The sequence below is a fragment of the Protomyctophum parallelum genome (assembly GCF_964188405.1).
Source record: "Protomyctophum parallelum genome assembly, chromosome: 20".
Lineage (NCBI taxonomy): Eukaryota > Metazoa > Chordata > Actinopteri > Myctophiformes > Myctophidae > Protomyctophum > Protomyctophum parallelum.
In genome coordinates this window covers 32,530,646-32,550,645 of record NC_139718.1, presented here as the reverse complement: position 1 = coordinate 32,550,645, position 20,000 = coordinate 32,530,646, and the positions used below count along the sequence as shown (strand labels likewise).

The 20,000-nt window shown below is 45.5% G+C and overlaps 1 protein-coding gene across 2 annotated transcripts in view; it reads left to right on the top strand.

Moving 5' to 3' along the window:
- The window catches only part of LOC310878265 (protein jagged-2-like), a 65,723-nt gene that overhangs the window by 37,092 nt on the left and 8,631 nt on the right, over nt 1–20,000 (top strand). The window contains exons 6-22 of one of the 2 annotated variants that reach the window (XM_083792493.1): nt 4,874–5,004; nt 5,385–5,504; nt 6,006–6,119; nt 6,819–6,932; nt 9,094–9,207; nt 10,081–10,127; nt 10,543–10,716; nt 11,265–11,415; nt 11,877–12,041; nt 13,021–13,134; nt 14,732–14,845; nt 15,026–15,139; nt 15,627–15,743; nt 16,055–16,082; nt 17,526–17,611; nt 18,680–18,793; nt 19,798–19,913. In XM_083792493.1, coding sequence (XP_083648619.1) covers nt 4,874–5,004; nt 5,385–5,504; nt 6,006–6,119; nt 6,819–6,932; nt 9,094–9,207; nt 10,081–10,127; nt 10,543–10,716; nt 11,265–11,415; nt 11,877–12,041; nt 13,021–13,134; nt 14,732–14,845; nt 15,026–15,139; nt 15,627–15,743; nt 16,055–16,082; nt 17,526–17,611; nt 18,680–18,793; nt 19,798–19,913 — 1,933 coding nt within the window. The remainder of the gene's footprint in view (nt 1–4,873; nt 5,005–5,384; nt 5,505–6,005; nt 6,120–6,818; nt 6,933–9,093; nt 9,208–10,080; nt 10,128–10,542; nt 10,717–11,264; nt 11,416–11,876; nt 12,042–13,020; nt 13,135–14,731; nt 14,846–15,025; nt 15,140–15,626; nt 15,744–16,054; nt 16,083–17,525; nt 17,612–18,679; nt 18,794–19,797; nt 19,914–20,000) is intronic. The other variant, XM_083792494.1, reaches the window with a different exon arrangement.

Genomic DNA, 20,000 nt, shown 5'->3' with positions numbered 1-20,000 from the left:
CACACACACACATGGCGCGCAGAGCATTCACAAACCTACGCTCCCTCATGTGACACCACTAAAAAAAGATGTATCCAGGCAACAGCCAGGCTCCCTTCCGACCGGCAGGGTTTGGGCGCGAGGTTCTCCTTTAAATAATTCAACAGCAGACACCTCCACCTCGTCCTCCTCCTCCACCACCTCCTGCTCTGCCTCCTCCTCTACCTGCTCCACCTACTTCATCACCACGTGCCTCCCCACCTCTGTCACCTACTTCTCCACATCACCTCCTTCATCACCACCTCCCTCCCCACCTCTGTCACCTACTTCTCCACATCACCTCCTTCATCACCACCTCCCTCCCCACCTCTGTCACCTACTTCTCCACATCACCTCCTTCATCACCACCTCCCTCCCCACCTCTGTCACCTACTTCATCACCACCTCCCTCCCCACCTCTGTCACCTACTTCTCCACATCACCTCCTTCATCACCACCTCCCTCCCCACCTCTGTCACCTACTTCTCCACATCACCTCCATCATCACCACCTCCCTCCCCACCTCTGTCACCTACTTCATCACCACCTCCCTCCCCACCTCTGTCACCTACTTCTCCACATCACCTCCTTCATCACCACCTCCCTCCCCACCTCTGTCGCCTACTTCTCCACATCACCTCCTTCGTCACCACCTCCCTCCCCACCTCTGTCACCTACTTCTCCACATCACCTCCTTCATCACCACCTCCCTCCCCACCTCTGTCACCTACTTCTCCACATCACCTCCTTCATCACCACCTCCCTCCCCACCTCTGTCACCTACTTCTCCACATCACCTCCATCATCACCACCTCCCTCCCCACCTCTGTCACCTACTTCATCACCACCTCCCTCCCCACCTCTGTCACCTACTTCTCCACATCACCTCCTTCATCACCACCTCCCTCCCCACCTCTGTCGCCTACTTCTCCACATCACCTACTTCAGTGGTTCCCAAGCCTTTCACGTCGAGACCCAAAAGAGATATTAGACGTTTGCCCGGGACCTAAATTAGTGATAGCAGATCTACAAGCACACAAAGTGTCGCTTCGCGCCACATTACAAGCTCGCAGATCGGCTCTATTTTCACTACTTCTTAATTATATATATATATTTTTTTTATGGGATTTCTTAGATTTGTTTGTTTGTTTGTTTTAATGTTCAATGCGTATGTTCAATTAATGTACAATTCTTTAAAAAATATATATTACATGTTTCTTTTAAACGTAGAAAAAGAAAATGGGATTTTTACTCAAGTCGTAACCCGTACAAATTGTTTGGGAACCAGTGCTCTACCTACTCCAACACACCACCTGCACCTCCTCCACCTCCTTCTTCCACTAGATAGCAATACACAGGGTGTTGTGTCTATTTCCACAATGTGTGCTGGGGGGTATTTTCAGTGTGGACTGGCATTTCTGACACTTCATTCTTAATGGAATGACTCTTTGTTTTACCTTCCTTAACTCTTGCGTCTTTCCAGCATGTCACAGCTGGCATGTTCTGACATTGTGTACAGTACATTCGTAGGCCCTATCATTGTGTCTTTTAGTTTCTTTTTTTGGGGGGGTTTCCATTTTGTTTTAAGATGCAACGTTAATCACTCTAGCTGTAAGCAAACGTTGTGCAAACGGTAGAAGATGCGTTTAGATCTGCACAAACGGTGGACGAGTCTAGTGGTTTTTCAGACAGTGTTTTAGAATAAGAGGGGAGAGAGTAATAGACAGAAAATAATATTTAGGGATACACACAGCAAATGCTTACGAGAGAGATAGAGAGAGAGAGAGAGAGAGAGAGAGAGAGAGAGGACACTCAGTGAAATCCAATGGTTACTTTTGTATATGTTCAGAGTTAAACTAACACTGAGGATTGTAACAGACGGACTGAGAGAGGAGTGCAAGCGAGGAAATAACACAACGAGGAACGGAAAGCCATGCAGAGTAGTAAGTATAACAGTAGGTCTGCGGTCTCCTCTGCGTCTGTCTGCTGTCCCACACTGTGGCCAGACAGACTGTCCGTGTTCCCACCACGGCATGCTGGGGCAGCATGTTAACCACGCCGAACCGCAGTGTTTGGATACAATAACACTGCACCGCTCACAATACACACAGACCACTGTGTGCTGTCACACTCTCTGCAGCGTGCCGGTATTGATATGTCAATTGAGCTTGTGTCAGTGTGTGCGCGCGTCGTGTTATTCGAGAAGCTATAGTCGATTGCGCTAAAAGCCATCGGTGAAATGGCCTCTGTAAAATTTGTTCCACTGGTTGAATGAAGGGATTCTGTTTCCGTTTCTGCTGTGGGTCAGATTTGCATTGCCAAATTGCAATGAATTTTACAATTTTCATCCTGACATGCACAATTGGGAATTGTGAGGTGTTGTGAGCTTGTGGATCGGATATTTTCGCTGTTCGTGATATGATGAAGTTCTTATAAGTGGTTAATAAACAAATTATGAAATTTAAATGCTATAGCTTAACTGGTCATTCATGTAAAATTTCGAATAGGAGTATGCATTCTAGTTGTTTTTCAATGTTGCAAACAAAAGTAATCGATAAGGCCCTTTGTCAGTTGCATGGGCAGCTAGTGCTATGTATAGTACAAGTCAAGCTTAGCCAGTTGGCTGCTACATGTACTATTAAAAACTCATTTATTTTCCACTTTCTTGATAAGGCCTGCTTAGGCTGTTGAAGCTGTGTGTCACCCAACTTGCTCATCCAACCTGCAGATTGTGCCACTTTTTACCCCGTTTCCTGTGTGTTCCTGTGTGTGTGGGGGAAAAAGCAAGGTATCAACTGTAAAACTCATTCAACCCGGCGCCTCTTGTCTACAACCGTGCAGCACACTAGAGCACCCCAGCAGTGCTGTATATCACCACCGCTAAGAGTAGATTTCTGTTTGGGTGGCGGCCATTTTGAAGTGTGTGTGTCTCAGTGAAGGAGGGGGTATTGGCTCCTAAAATAGCCCCGACAGAGAAATGACAGGACAGGTGGGGCAAGGTTACCACTGGCCTTGAAATAACGGAGTGCTGCCATAAACCAACTGATTAGCTAACCCCTAACCGGCTGCCCTAACGGCCCTCGGCCCCCAAGAACCTCTTGGCCCCTTGGCCCCTCGGCCTGCTCTCCCTGGGGGCTCCTGCTTCTAGGCAGCCCCTCTCACCATTCCTACAAGGTCCTCCTTTTCCTCTCTGCTGGTTCCACGTTTAGACACGTCCCTAAGGCAGAGGAAGAGGTCTGACACACGCATGCACGTGCATGCACGCACAGTACAAAGGCATGCACACACAATGCGTAGTGGAATACACTGTACTCACATAAACACATGGATGCACGCATGCGAGTAATACTGACACACATAGCACAGATGCACACACGCAGACATGCAGGCATGTTGTATACAGGCAAGGACGCACGCATGCACACTCGGGAATGTCCCCTGGCACCCTGTCCTAAGATTAGGAGCTGCAGAGGGGGGTAATTCACCTTGATGAAGACGTTCTGTAGAGCCAAAGCAAGTTACTGTCACTCGACATTTCACAATGTCGCAACTTCACAAAATTGTGTGAAGTGCATTCGAATGAATCATTACCCCCAACATTTAAATGCATTTCTATTCTGATTCGATGGCAATCTTCTTTTAAGGCCAGCTTTCAACACTGATATTAACCTACCTCGAGTTCCAACGAGAGCAGAACATTAACATAAAATTACTTCAAACTGCTCATGCAGCAGTCAAAACAATCAGAGCCAAACTCCTGAAGCCAAACAATTGCACTATTTGGGGAAAAGACCTATATTTCACCAGCGCAGAAGGTAATTTTGTCCCCCAAATGCTTCCATACAGCTGCAGGCAGTAAGAAGTGCTTGCCTTAGAAGCTGGGTGTTCTAGGTGTGTTTGATTTAACAGTGGACACGTCTCATGTAGGTCAACCTTAATGAAGCATGTCTTACTTTTTTTAAGTTGATAAATTACCTTTTATTTTTTGGCCACACATTTCCACAGTTTTCCATGAAATCTCAGAGCCAATTCTACCTAAGTGACTGAGTGTCTCTGTTTGCCCTAAATCCCTGCAAATGCTCCTCCAGGTTGTTGCTGTAAATATGATTAATAATGTGTCTTGGTCATCTTGCCTGTTTAAACCGACCTTATTAGTTTTCTGTAAAAGCATTAAAACACTACTTTACCCTACTTTACTATATATGAACTGTATATATCACTGCTGCTCACCCATGGGAACATGGAACCAAGAGCGTTGTGTATTAAATTACCTCTTCTTGCCCACAAATGTGTTTTAAAAGGTTTTCCACACAAAAAACAAGCCAAGCCCCTCATGTGTCCTTGAGAGATTTCACGCCATTACAGACAACTCATTTATTTAATTTATCCAGCAACACACATTGATCACAGCTTGGGCTTTGGTTTTAGTGACTGGATTAAACAACAACACATCTCAGGTGCAAACCCTGCTGCATCCATGCATCCTGTTGAAGTGCCCTTATGCAAGGCACCAAACCCTTATCTGCTCACATTAACCACTTTAACCCTGGCTTCCGTATTCTGGGCATGTCATAAAAGGTGAACATTTGGCAAATATAGGGGAACTGAATATTTCGCGAAATAGTGAACATTCAGTGGAAATAGAAGATCTTCAAGTTCACATGCTGTCGCTCTACTAGGCTGCTTTTGCTATTTGATGTACATCAAAGCAAATTGGGCCCAATAAATTACTAAAATGTTGAAAAAAGTTGACTTCTGTTATATGACTAATCATCTCTCCTTTTGTGCTTGTGCTTGTGCGTGTGCGTGTGCGTGTGCGCGTGTGTGTGTGTGTGTGTGTGTGTGTGTGTGGTAGGTGTAACTATGGTTGGCAGGGTCCGTTCTGTGACGAGTGTCTGCCCTATCCGGGCTGCGTCCATGGGTCATGTAACGAGCCGTGGCAATGCAGCTGTGACAAGAACTGGGGAGGCCTGCTCTGTGACAAAGGTCAGACTCAACCGGCCAATCCTGGATCTGAAAATGATAATGTAGGAGGAGCCAGTATAAGCACTTAGCTAATTAACATTCGAGGAACCATCTACACGTTAAAACTTTTACCATTATTAGGAAAGAAAGTCATAGTGCGTGTATCACTGTTATAAAGCTCATATTTACAATGTCTTTCTTACAAGTGTCGTTTTTTATCACTTTCACAATTAGGTGAAATTGTCTCACTTTAGCGAGAATCCAGTGTGTGTGAAATAGCTTCGTTATATACAGAGGCAGTTTTGATTCAGATAGATAAGTTAACAAACACACATGGACATGATGAAAAGACCTATTTTTGTACAAGGACACAGAGACATTCCTTGATGTTTTCTGTGCAGATCTTAATTACTGTGGGACCAACCGACCGTGTAAGAACGGAGGGACGTGTATGAACACGGAGCCTGATGAGTACAACTGTGCCTGTCCTGACGGCTACTCCGGCAAGAACTGCGAGATCGGTGAGTCAGCGAGTCAAATGCACCAGCTGTGTTCGGCTGAGCACATGTATACATCTGCAAAAGCATGTCCTGTATAGCGGGGGGGGGGGTTGTGACGTGTTGGTATCATGGTGAAGTTATATAATTTAGCAGGCTGAGGATTTGAACAATTTTGTCAATCGGATTGACAACTGATGCCTCTGTTAGTCTTGTTTGTTATTCCCTCTCTATCTGAAAGTAATTGATTCATTTACAAACCCACCTCTGTCCATAGTGCACAATTCTCTCAGGCCAATGTGAGGAATTTTTCAACTGTTTTGTTAACAAGATTGATAAGATCTGGTCTCCGATTACTCCCGTCAGCAATGCTCTCCTCATCCCATCAAACACCTCAGTATAATGAAATCTCTTTCAACCTGTCACTTGTCACACTAGAAAATATGATTCTTTCTATGGAATCCTCCACCTCAGTTGGATCCGATCCCCACTAAACTGTTGAACTCTCTCTCTCACTCTCTGCAGCGGAGCATGCCTGTGTGTCGAACCCCTGTGCTAACGGGGGGACATGTCATGAAGTCCCCACAGGGTTCGAGTGCCACTGTCCTGCAGGCTGGTCTGGGCCCACCTGTGCTAAAGGTGAGCAGCAACGAATTGACCTGAGATAAGGCCATGTGAACTGAGCTCAGAGCAGGGAAATAAGTTGGTCTACTGGCCAGTTGTCGTGCACGTGTATAAATAATAATAAAGGCATATTTCAGGTGTGTAATTGCCCAGACAAAATTGAAGCACAGTATTGTAGTAAGTAAGTGAGGTGGCTCTCTATGAAGGTTACTGATGATAATAGTACAGTCTGTGTGCGTCTGATCTATGTGCACACATGTCTATCCATCTTTCTGTCTTTAAAGTCACGTGCATGCGTGCGTCGTATATGTTGGCCTCTCTGTCCATTTGTGTTTGTGTTGTCACTGTGTTTTTGCGTATGCAAAGTGCATACATCCAACATTTTAGTTTGTTGAATCACTATTGATCATCATTAAAAAATATGTTTTTAGCATCTGCCAAACCTCTGTGGACATTCCTTTTTTTATGTTAGTGTGCGAGCATTCCTTTTGTAGTCTTGATAATTTGTTTGGATTACGCACTTGACTGAAAACCCCTTTTTTGGACAATTCAACAAGAGCGCAAACGTTTCTCTCATTTTTGTTGATATTTGAACAAAGCCAGACCTAACTGTGTGTGTGTGTGTGTGTGTGTGTGTGTGTGTGTGTGTGTGTGTGTGTGTGTGTGTGTGTGTGTGCGTGTGCGTGTGCGTGTGTGCGTGCGCGCGCGTTTCAGACACAGATGAGTGTGAGTCAAACCCCTGTGCTCAGGGTGGGACCTGTATCGACTTGGAGAACGGGTTTGAATGCATCTGTCCCCCGCAGTGGACGGGCAAGACCTGCCAAATCGGTAAGTCACATTAATTGGTGTTGTTATCAACTAGCATCCCCATTCTGGGCATGTCATAATAGGCGACGATTGGGTGAAAATAGGGGAACATTCTGCAAAAATAGCTGATCTAAAAAAAATAGGAGGGGACCAAGTAAAGGACCCGTGGGAGATCCCAGTGAACGAAGGGTTTAAGTGGTTAAATGAGTTAAACAAGAACCTTATTGAATTGATTATATGGAGTTAAAACACATGTGAGGGAGGGAACGCCTGCCAAATATACATAGTAGTGTCTCACACTGTAGACATGTGTGTAGATGATTTCTATTAATCTTCCTTTATCATGAGATTCTGAAGCAAGACTATGGGATAATGTCACATTGTTCATACTACTTTATCTGTGTTCATGTGTGAATCAAATGTGGGTGAATTGTCCTTTTAATGTATCAGTTGATCTGACCTTACATTGAGCCTGCCCCGTGCATGTTTGATGACATTTTGCAGTGAACGTGTGGAGTGTAATTCTGTACGTGTTGCTGTACGTTGCACCAACAGTGAATGTTGTGAGTGTTTGGACTCAAGCCAGGAATACACCCCCCACCCCCTGCGCCCACTTGCCTGAGATATACGTATATCTAATTTAGTTGTTTGTTTATTCTGCCATGTTGAAGCAGTAGTAATACTGCAGGGTGGCTACTAATATGAAAAGGGAGTGTGTGTGTGTGTGTGTGTGTGTGTGTGTGTGTGTGTGTGTGTGTGTGTGTGTGTGTGCATGTCTGCATGCATGTCTGATGGAGAGAAACGATCATATGCAACTCAAGCCAGGTGACTTGAGTAAAGATATAAATAACCGCTCGCCTGGCAACTGCCTGCCTTGGAGACCAAATATACCCCACCCTGGGGTTATCTTTGGCCCCAGACTGGGGGGGATGGGGATGGGGGGGGAATGGGCCGGTATGTACGCTACGGTGAGGCAAGGACTCTCTTAACTGGGCATGGGCCCACTTCCATGGCACATCATAGCCTGACTGCATGGGGGCCATAGCGACAGCAAGGCAGCAGCGGAAAGAGAGAAAAAGTACTTCATAACCTGTCAACACACATGCAGTGGTGGAAGAAGTATTTTTTCACTTAAGTAAAAGTAGCAATACCACAATATAAAAATACTTTTACAAGTAAAAGGTGCCTGTACTTAACTTTTACTTTTTACAAAATGTACTTACAATACCAAAGTAAAAGTGCTCACACTGTTGCAATACCTCAAAATTATACTTAGTTATAATACTGTGCACTTTCCACCACTGCACACACGAGCAGGTAGTGATGAAGGGAGAGAAAGAAGGGAAGGAGGAAACCGTTGCATGGGTTCTTGTGTTACGGGGGTTCTGTTATTCGCTGTCGGGCGGTTCCCCTTTCACGGAGCCACCGGTACCTGAGAGAGAGAGAGAGAGTGGGGGGGGGGGGGTGTAGGAGAGGGGGGTGTCGGGTTACAGCTGGCCAACAGGTGCTGCACCTCCTGGGAGGACCAGGAGTATTAATGCGGCGGGCGGTTTACAGTGTGGCGAGGCGGGCTGGGTGTGCGGCCGGCCTCTGAAACTGACCACTTGGAATGCGTCCGGCGCGGCCCGCAGGGAATGCGATAAAGAAATGAAGCCGACTTGGGCGGCAGGGGAGTGGAGCGGCCGCCAGAGACATGGAGACGTCAAGAAATGCGATCGGGGAACAAAAAAAAAACAAAAAAAGAAAGGGGGGGGGGGGGGGAATGGTAATCTCACTCTGAGTGGGAGATTTTTTTCCAGAAAAAACAAATAAATCCTTCTGGAGCGGTTGGGGGTGAAATTTGTATCTTGGTTAAGATGGCATCAATCACGTCCCAGAATTGCTTAAATGTTATCCATCGCCCAGGTTAGATTACATTAATTACCTATATTACAGTAAGACAGATCAGGACCTCAGAACCCAAATGATTGTATTAAGAACGTTAAGTTGAGTTTAAGTGGATTGTACACCAGGAATCTACGCTTGGTGGTGGGGCTTGTAAGCAGGTTCTTAGCTTTCTCTCTTGTCTTGCCTCTCTCTCGCCCCATCTCTCTCTGTCTCCCCTCTGTCTCTCTCTCTGTCTCTCACTCTCTCTCTCTCTCTCTCTCTCCCCCCCCCCCCCTTCTCGTCTCCATTTTTGCAGACGTTAATGAGTGTTTGGCGAAGCCTTGCCTCAATGCTTACTCTTGCAAAAACTTGATTGGTGGATATCACTGCGCCTGCTTTCGTGGATGGTCGGGACAGAACTGTGACATCAGTCAGTATCAGTTGCTATTAGCTACTGTTGGCCTACGCTGTTAGCCTATATATCGGCATCTGTCTCCTTGCCTCAAGCGCCGTCTATTCTTCTCTGGTCTTTCTTACAGTGGTAGCTATTGTAAAAGTCCCCCTTCATGAGTTCATCCTGCATCTGTGCTGCATTCATTCTGCAGACAGTTCTCTCTTGAATTATACAGAAGAACCAAATAACCATGTCAAAAATAACAACGTATTTTAACCAGCTGATCATTTCTGCTTCAAGAACAGAGCAAAATGTGATTGTTCCAAGTAATTTATGTCTTGGATCAGTAACGCCTAATTTATGCTCTGTCGCACTATGGTGTTGCACGTCAAAACTCTTACGTTCGCAGCGCCTCACAGATGCAACACATTATGCTGCAGTAGTTCATGCAGAAACATGCAGGAAATATCTTGGACTTGTACAATGCTACAGCTGTAGCCTTTTTAGGACAGTCTATTTTCTACACATTGGCTTAACTACTAACATTTCTATCTACAACTAAACAGTTTGGGGTTTTTCAACATGGCAGGGAAACTCCTGGTGAAAATGTATATTTTCTAATTATTATTATTGTAGAGCCTTTTCCCCCCATATCCAGCCTGGCTTCATTGCATGTGCTTTGTCTGCTTCTTCATGTGAATCTCTTCTAGGCACATGGATGGATAACCTTGAGTAACTTAACAAAGGCTTTGAATAACCCTTTGAATGCACTGGTGTATATTTCCCTCAGCCAAGAGCCAAGTGCATGTTTACAGCACCCCTGCATGTTCCTCCTGTGTTTCTAATGGACAGCAGCCTCCAGTAGATTTGAGTTCATATTTTTATCTTCCATATTTGTTTGTCTTTCAGATGCCAACAGCTGCCATGGACAGTGTCAGAATGGAGGCACATGCAAGGTGAGAATCAGACATGTCGAGAAAGAAATAATATGGTGTCTCCGTCGCATAACTGGTTGTCTAAAACATTACATAAACATTGAAATGAATTGCAGTTTGTTCTCATGGCCTTTGAGTGCATAACAGTCAGATGAGTAGTAGATAGACACAGTTTTCTAAAAAGAAGAAAGGTACATTTGACTACATGGGACCTTTAAAGAATCAGGGGCAAAGTGGTTTTAGTAACTCAACCCGTCTTTACACAAAAGCACTTGTACAGTGAAATCGGATGCTCTGATTTTGACTTCCAGCACTGACTTTTACACTAGTTCTGAAATGAAGCCATGATTCCCTTTTACCTTTCGGAACTAGCAAAAGGAACCATTTAATCTGGGCAAAAGTAAGAATCTTCTCTCATGGATGTCTTCTGTCATAGGAGGTGGCCAGGCGGTACCAGTGCGTGTGCCAAGCGGGCTTTGTGGGCCGGCACTGCGAGCTTCAGAGAAACAGGTGTGCCAGTAATCCGTGCAGGAACGGGGGCAGGTGCCACTCCCTGCTGGACGGGTTCATGTGTGAATGCCCCCAGGGCTTCTCCGGCCCCACCTGTGAGGTGAGCGGCAGATCATTCTGGGACACTAAACTACACTGTTAAGAATGAAAGTGTGAAATCCTCCGTGTTCGTTTATCCATTTTGGTAACTCAAGAGAGCGTACACATGTGACCTAAAAATCCCCCAGTGTTCGTGAATCCATTTGGTAACCCATACCGGAGACTTGTGCACACGCTTACATTTGTACACTCTCGGAGTTAAATGAACACTGAGGATTTTTGCTGCGTAGAGGCTTCGTGCTAGTTGAACATGTTCCTACTGTGAATGAAGAAATAAATGTCCTGTTGGGAAACATATGGTTAAAAGCAGCAGTATTTCAGCTACATGGGGGGAATTGTGGGTTAAAGGCAATTCATTCCAAACTGGAAATTAGCTTGATTTGAACTGACAAACATGTAATAGTAGGAACCTGAATTGAGTAAAAGCCTAATGAAATAAGTGATGTTTTTCCAAGAAATGTGTTTTTTAACACTAGCCATTCAGTGAATTCAGTTTAGACCTTAGTGCCACATAGCATTCATCCATCTACATCCTTTCCCAATGTCTAGGTGCAGAGTAACATGTGTGAGCCTGACCCTTGTCAGAACAAGGCTCAGTGCCACAGTGTGATGGGGGATTTCTACTGTGCCTGCCCCGACGACTATGAGGGCCGAACATGCTCCCAGCTCAAGGACCACTGCAAGACCAACCAATGTCAAGGTAACACTAAAGCCAATCGGTTCATATTTTATCCTATGCCGGTGTCCAAAATAGCTACAATATCTACAAACTCACAATGTGTCGCTTTTCTGCCGGTTGTGATCTTGCAGACTATGTACATTATGGTCAAGAACAAAGGGACGCACTTCATCTTCTATACTGTCCTTTTTCACTCTGCTTTTAATTTGTGAGCTTGTATGAGGTTTTTATGAGTCTAACCCAATTGTGAATGTAAAGTCCATTCAGTCCAGTAGACATGAATTGCTGCGTGCAGAATGTCCCATAGAAACTGAATGGGACTCTTCTATGCCAATGTATGTCGACAGAGGTCCAGTGTGTTGCTTGTAAACAAAGTCCTGTAACTCCCGATTGTGATTTCCAACCTCGTCGAGGCCCTGGCTCCTCATTTCTAGCTCACTAATCACCTCTCGTGTTTCGCCCTCCGTTCTCCTCTTTCACAGTGATTGACAGCTGCACCATCGCAGTGGCAACCAACGGCACGGAGAAAGAGGTGTGGCACATCTCGTCCAATGTGTGCGGGCCTCACGGCCGCTGCATCAGTCAGCCTGCAGGGAACTTCAGCTGCTCCTGTGAGCCGGGATTCACCGGGGCCTACTGTCATGAGAGTGAGCACGCACGCACGCACGCACGCACGCACACACACACACACACACACACACACACACACACACACACACACACACACACACACATAGGGATTCACTGGGGCCTACTGTCATGCGAGTGAGTCATTATAACTATTTCCTACTATCATTATTCACTGGGGCCTACTGTCATGAGAGTGAGCACGCACACACACATATAGGGATTCACTGGGGCCTACTGTCATGAGAGTGAGTCATTATCAGGACACGCACGAGCATGCACACACACACACACACACACACACACATGCATATGGGTGTACTCCTCAAGCAGACTGAAGGGCATACTCGCACGCACACTGAGACACAATGACCAATCTGTACAGTGCGCATGCACACACGCACTTAAGCGGGCACTCACACACACACACACACTCACTCACACACACACACGCATGCATGCGTGCAGGAAAATGGACGGCTCCAACTGCACGGCTCCAACTGCACACATACCGTACTCGTACTAGAACACACATTGGCACACATACACACACTCAGAGGGACAGAGAGTCCCCTCCAAGCACACACACCCACACACTCACGCACGTACACACACACACACACACTCACACTCAGAGGGACAGAGAGTCCCCTCCAAGCACGCACGCACAGTACACACACACACACACACACACACACACACACACGCACACGCAGCAGGACTATATTTATCATCAGTTACCATCACAGTGCACCACATCATTCTTCTGGTAACAGTGTGCCCCCGTCACTGTCACTTATCATCACCTTCTCAGACGGGTATACTTTACGCTCGGATGGTTTTGTCGCACACAGCAACACCGCTTACTGGAAATGATGATGGATTAAAACAAGATGACAAACAGCCAGGACATGTTTATTACTTGTATTTTCTTTGTAATGAAGCTTACTTCAATTCTTTCTCTCTCTCTCTCCCTCTTTCTCTCATCTGTATTTCCAGACATAAATGACTGCGTGTCGTCTCCATGTAAGAACGGAGGAACCTGTATTGATGGAATCAGCTCTTTCCAATGCATCTGTCCTGATGGATGGGAGGGCAGCCTCTGTGACAGCGGTGAGTGTGTGCAGCGGTGTGTGTGTGTGTGTGTGTGTGTGTGTGTGTGTGTGTGTGTGTGTGTGTGTGTGTGTGTCTGTCTGTCTGTCTGTCTGTCTGTCTGTCTGTCTGTCTGTATATCTATTTATCTCTATATATGTGGTTTTGTTTAACTTTGAGAGTGTACAAATGGGTCACAGGTCCATTTGGACCCCTGGTTGAGAAACACTGACTTAAGCAACCCCAGAGGCAAGCCCAGTGCGCCTCAATCTGTGTGACACATGCATGCATGGAGACAGACAGACAGACAGACAGACAGACAGACAGACAGACAGACAGACAGACAGACAGACAGACAGACAGACAGACAGACAGACAGACAGATGGTGAATGAGTTTATATATTGGATTCCCGTTGCCTCCTGAAAAACATCAGACACTGTTTATGTATGAGAGACAGTGACAGGCAGACGCAGAGAGAGAGAGAATAGCCACAGTATCTATGAATCACCCATAGAGTAAACTCTTCGAACCCTGTTTAAGCCTGCAGCGTAGAAATGATTAGCAGGCTAACAATCCTGTGGAGACCACCACTGTTTATCTGTCTGTCTGTCTCTGTGTGTGTGTGTGTGTGTGTGTGTGTGTGTGTGTGTGTGTGTGTGTGTGTGTGTGTGTGGGTGTGTGGGTGTGTGTGTGCCCGTGCGCGCACGTGTGCGTGTGTGCTCCAGATCATCTTTGGGCTAATTTACGCAATTACATTTGTGGCATTGGAAAAGAACACTTTTTTCCATTTTAGATATTCGTACATAAAGAAATAAAGGGTCTGCATTACTAAATACTTTGGAATAGTCAGAGCAGGGGATGAAAAACTAACAAAAAAGCAATGTTACTGTAATAAACAAATGTATTTTGTGATGACTGCAGCTGAAACATGCATTCTGCTGGGAGAGTATGATGAGCTACGTTTCTTAAATCACTGTTTCTCAACCTTTTTAAGATTTGACAGTATACAGTAGAGATATAAACCAGTGTCAATTTAAGTGTTCAAATGTCTAGACCAGGGGTCTGCAACCTTTTTCACATGAAGTGCCCTTTTTTCATTTTCATGATAGTCAGTGTGCCATATATAATTATGACACCACCATCAAAATTAAATATTCCCAACTGATTTTGATTGTCCATAGGATACACATAACCTTAGAAATATTTTCTTTCACATCAGGATGTAATGATTATTAAACTCAGAGCAGTAGCCCACCTACAGTATGTACCAGAATTCCTCCCCAGTCATGAGTTAGAAGTTTGAATGAATGTACAATATGTGCAGGAAGTAATTTGTATATGTGAGTGGACTTATTTGAACTGACAAAACCTTTTGAGTTTTGAGGAATATTTAATAAAAAAATAAAAAAAACTTCTGTGACACACTTATGCCAGTGATAACCCTCCACTGTGCCAATGTTGGCACCCGTGCCGAAGGTTGCCTACCCCTGGTCTAGACTGACCGGGGATACAGAGCCTGTAAGGGTCCATTTGATTCCGAGCAAATCAAATGATTTGACGAGCGATTACTTGAATATCGTTGAACATGTACTGTATGTTGTATCTCTGTTCTCCAGATGTGAATGAGTGCAGTAAGAACCCTTGTCTGAATGGAGGCCGCTGTGTGGACCTGGCCAATGACTTTTACTGCCACTGTGTTGACAACTGGAAGGGCAAGACATGCCATTCACGTGAGTGCCTGTGTGTGTGTGTGTGTGTGTGTGTGTGTGTGTGTGTGTGTGTGTGTGTGTGTGTGTGCGTGCGTGTGCGTGTGCGTGTGCGTGCTTGCGTGCGTGTGTACAAATGTAACCAAATGGACATTCACTGACTGATTTGACCGAGACTGTGTCTGTGTTTGTGTGTCCGTTCAGGTGAGAGCCAGTGTGACTCGACGACCTGCAGTAATGGAGGGACGTGTTACGACCACGGAGATTCGTTCCTCTGCAGCTGCTCCTCGGGCTGGGGAGGCAGCACCTGTAACACAGGTCTGCACTAATTACAGGCTTATTAACACTAGTTGTGGTCAGAGGGCAAAGCAGCTGTTCGAGATGGGGCTCGGCTGTAACGTTGTGTACCATTTCATGTTTTTCATCTCTGGTCGCGTTTTACATGGACAATGTTCTTTAATTCAGAATAAACTCATTACGAACAGAGATTCATACCCACCTGTTTACATGGAACCTGAATAAAAGTATTTTTCGTTCCTTATTCGTTTACAGGACCAAAGCATTGCGCTTTGGTCTAACGGCACTACTAAGGGCAGACGTGTAAAATAATGCATGTATTGCATTCCGTTCAGAATAAAGTGTTTACATGGTAAATATATCCCGATTCAATGAGCATTTCTATTCTGAATGAGCAGTCATTCTGAATACAAGAACAACATATCTGCCCATGTAAACGCAGCCAGGGATCCTCTCCTCTCTCCCATTCTCTCCAACAACCTAAAGTCCTCTCTATTTGTGTCTCCAGCCAAGAACAGCACATGTGACTCTGGTCCGTGTGAGAACGGGGGGACCTGTGTCGGTGGAGGGGACTCCTTTACCTGCATCTGCAAGGACGGCTGGGAAGGACCCACCTGTGCCCAAAGTAGGACACTACTGGAACTTAGTTAATAGATCAGCAGGAATCTAATTACAATCCATATGTAATACTGAATAATTCAGTATTACATTTTAATAATTAATTATTCAGCTAAAACAAGCTATGGATTCAATTCATGCATTTGGTCAATTATTCACTGGATAATGCAATATTCTGATGAAAACATATTTCTTCCCTTTGATTTACTTCAATTCATTATTTTTGCATTCATTGTTTTTCCTCTCTCTCTCTCTCTCATTCCTTCTTTCTCTCACTTTCTTTCCTTCTTTCCATCTCTTTCCCCTTTTTCCTCACAGATACCAATGACTGCAACCCACACCCATGGTAAGTTGTAGGTTTTGTTGTGGCCCTGCAGGGAATGCAGAACACAGAGCTCTGCTAGTATAAATCTCAGACTTTGTTGGGGCTAAGCTGTTGGCAGGGTTTGATGAGCAGGTCTCTGGGTGTTATCCCGCCCCGCTCCAGTCATGCATAGTGGATGTTCTCCGTGTCGGGGGGTTTATGGGGGGCTCAGACAAGGGCCCACTGATCTTATCCTCTCAGTCTGATTTAATGCTGTGGGATTTCACCATTAAAGATTGGAAGATGGAGGCAGGATTTTGTAGATGGTGTGTGTGTGTGTGTGTGTTTGTTTGTGTCTGTCTGTCTGTCTGTCTGTCTGTCTGTCTGTGTGTGTGTGTGTGTGTGTGTGTGTGTGTGTGTGTGTGTGTGTGTGTGTGTGTGTGTGTGTGTGTGTGTGTGTGCGTGCGTGCGTGCGTGCACAAATTGGTGTGCACCTCTTTGTCTCTACGTTTTATTATGAAACTGTGTGACTTCACTTATGCACATGTGTATGAGGAAAACACAGTCCTATGACAGCTGTGTATGTGGTAGCTCTTCTCCTCCAGTTATGTACACGCACACGCACACACACACACAGCCACAATGACTGACAGGCGGATTAGCAGAGGTGGTGATGGGGGTGTGAAGAGACGCCCCCCGCTACCATTCACCAGCCTTGACCCGGGGGTGGGGGGTGGGGGGGAGCGAGGGCCGAGCGGCCGGCCTGTAGGCTTCGCTCAGTATGTGGTCAGCGGGGGATTTGCATATGAAGCCTGGACATTGATGAGGGATCAGCGTTTGGCGAGCTGACTGACCGACTCATTCCTTTCTCTGTTATCCTCCTTTCTGTTCCTCTGTTCTCTGGCCTGCATCTCCACCGCGGGAACAGACAGAGGGAAAGGTTGGGGTGCTTTTGTATAGGAACGGAAGTCCACTTATTTCCCGGACGCCGACTAGGGTTAGGTGGCAAACATTGAGTTTATTGCCAGGATTTGGACCTAGTTACACCTTCCCCTGTTGAAATGTGCGTGCAGCTAAATGAGTAGAACACAGCGTTGTGAGCTCTATTCCCGGCATAGGACCTACAGTATGAGTGACACTAAAGCTAAGCTTACGTTGTGAGCTTATGTAGATTGGCTATGTTTTGGCATGGGGAACCGTCAAACAATGGACTATAACAATGTACACGATTCGATTGTAGAGTTATGGTGAACCTTGAAATCAAAAAAGGTTTGAGAACCACTGGACTATAAATTAGCCATAACATTGCCATGTCCACCAAATAGTATGATTTGTCAACAATGGAAGGTCTCCTTCCAAGGATGATGAAGGGACGTTGCACATATTTAGGTTAGGTTCATAATATGATAATGATAGCATTGTATGATATCATTGTATGATGATGTTTATGTCCCTCTCTCTCTCTCTCTCTCTCTCTCTGTCCAGCTATAACGGAGGTTTCTGCGTGGATGGAGTGAACTGGTTCCGCTGTGAATGTGCTCCAGGTTTCGCTGGACCCGACTGCCGCATCAGTAAGTTCCCTGGGAAACGAGGGTTGGGTGGGGGCATGTGGCGAGGGTCAGGCGGGTGGCGGATGATGGGGGGGTGAAAGGTCATAGCTGGGGGAGTGTAAAATGATTGTTACCGGGCGACAGATTAGGAAGCCCTTTAGGAAGACGGTCTTAACCTATGACCTCCCTTGGGGTCGGAGGTCAATGGCGGGATTTTCGCAGACGGGTCTCGGGGCAGTCTCCCGCGGCATTCTGGGAGAGGATTCTCTCAGAAAGGAGGTCCTTTTCAGACCTGGGGGCGGGTTGTCATAGATGTTCATCTGAAGAGGTTCCAATCCAAAGTTGTTATAGATCCATTCAGGTCCATTCGGGTATTATCGAGAAGCATTTGTATGCTGGAATTCGTGACTAATGATTAAATTGTCGTCACATTTCGGTTTAGGTTAGGTTCCTGAGAAACTCAGGAAACAAATGCCTTTCAGCATGAAGGAATTCAAGAACTCCAAAACTCTTATTTAGGTATATTGTGTGTGAATTAAGTGGTACTTTGCATCTAGAGGTTTTCACAATGGTTATTGGCCTGGAGTCCAAGGTATATTAATTAGACAACTAGAATGAAAACCATTTGTAGTCTGCTTACTCCAGGACTGGAGTGGAGAATCACTTTAGAGGTAGCCATATTTAGCAGAATCCACTTCTGTTCTCAAGGCTGAACAATCTTTCACCCTGTCTCCACGCCATAATGTTTGATTGATTTGGCATTGACCATGTGAAATCAATAACACGCAGACATCAGTGTTTCCAATCATGCGGGATACTTTACTGTAAGTCGCAGGCCCTTTGAACAACCCATCGCAAGATCGACTCCACTTCGTCTCATGACTTCAAATCCTTTCAACCTGTTGCCTCGCCTTCGTGACTCGCGATTACGGAGGGAACAGCAGGAAACGATCAGGGGATCGTCTTTCAGCTTTCACCTGGACTCACTTGGCCTGCCTGTTTCTCTGCATTGTGATTTTTTTTACTGTGCAATATTCTGTACACCCTCCATGTGTGTTTACTGTGCGAATGTTTCTGTCCGTCTGTCAGACATTGACGAGTGCCAGTCCTCTCCCTGCGCCCACGGTTCCACCTGCGTGGACGAGATCAACGGCTACCAGTGTGTGTGTCCGCTGGGACGCGCTGGGTCTCGCTGCCAAGAGTGTGAGTCTAGTGCATAGAAACTTAACCCATTCTGACCTGAGATCAGATTCTAAAAATGTCTTCTACATCCTGACAGTTTTCTGATAAAGCTATGTTTCTGTGTCAGTCGTTCTTCAATTTTTCAAAAATGGCAGACCTACAAGCTCGTAGGCGCTATGAGCTTGTAGATCTGCTATTTTTAAATAGCTAAAGCATAACGTGATGCTAAAACACCAAAAGGGGTTCCCGCCCAAAATGGGTTGTCTTTTATTGGTTGGACAGAAAGCATACGGTTCTCATGCGACGTACAGATAACTGCTAATGGCTGCCAATTTCTCTTCCATGTTTTACTTTTGTTGAATCTCTGCGATAAAAGGTTATCATTAAAGCTCAACACGTCACTGTGCGTTTACTTTCCGGACAGAATGAGCCAAAGAGACAGTTTAGCACTAAACACATTACTTTCCATACAGTGCATGCGTTCATCACAAATGATTGTATAGGTAAAGGTAGCAGTATGCTGCTGAGCTCCGTGACAGACCTTTATTTAGGGAAGTTCTGCTGTCATAACAGCACTGCAGTACTGCATGGACACAGGACAGATATAGCGAAACCATAGAGAGAGAGATACAGCTAAGTAGTTAAAAATACATAAATAAACTAATTAGGAATTTAAAAAAATAAGATACAAAACTAAAGAAGACTAAAATGTCTTATGACATGACCATCTGTACTGAGTGAGTGAACATAGTGTATGAACTATTAATAGACATAATTGCAGGCATAAAGTACTGCATCACATACTGTACAAGCTATCACCAGTAATATGGGAATACACCAATCGTCCATGAACGGATACCGGTATATAAATGTGCGAGACTATCGGTAGTGGATATGAAGGGAGGCTGATATAATGTATACGGCGTCAGCCGCCGACATAAAGGCTCGTGTGTACTGGTCCGAGCAGTTGATGCTAAATAGAGTGTTTTACTATTGAACCACTGACCTTTTGGCTCTCTGTCCAGTCATAGGGATTGGGAAGGCCTGCCGTCACTCGGGTCTCCAGTTCCCTCACGGCAGTCGCTGGGAGGAGGAGTGTAACGCCTGCCAGTGTGTCAGCGGCCACGTCCACTGCTCCAAGGTCAGCATGGATGCTGCCAATGTTATCAAAGCATTTATTTTCAGCTACCCTACAGTACATAATATGTACTGTAGGGTAGCTGAAAAT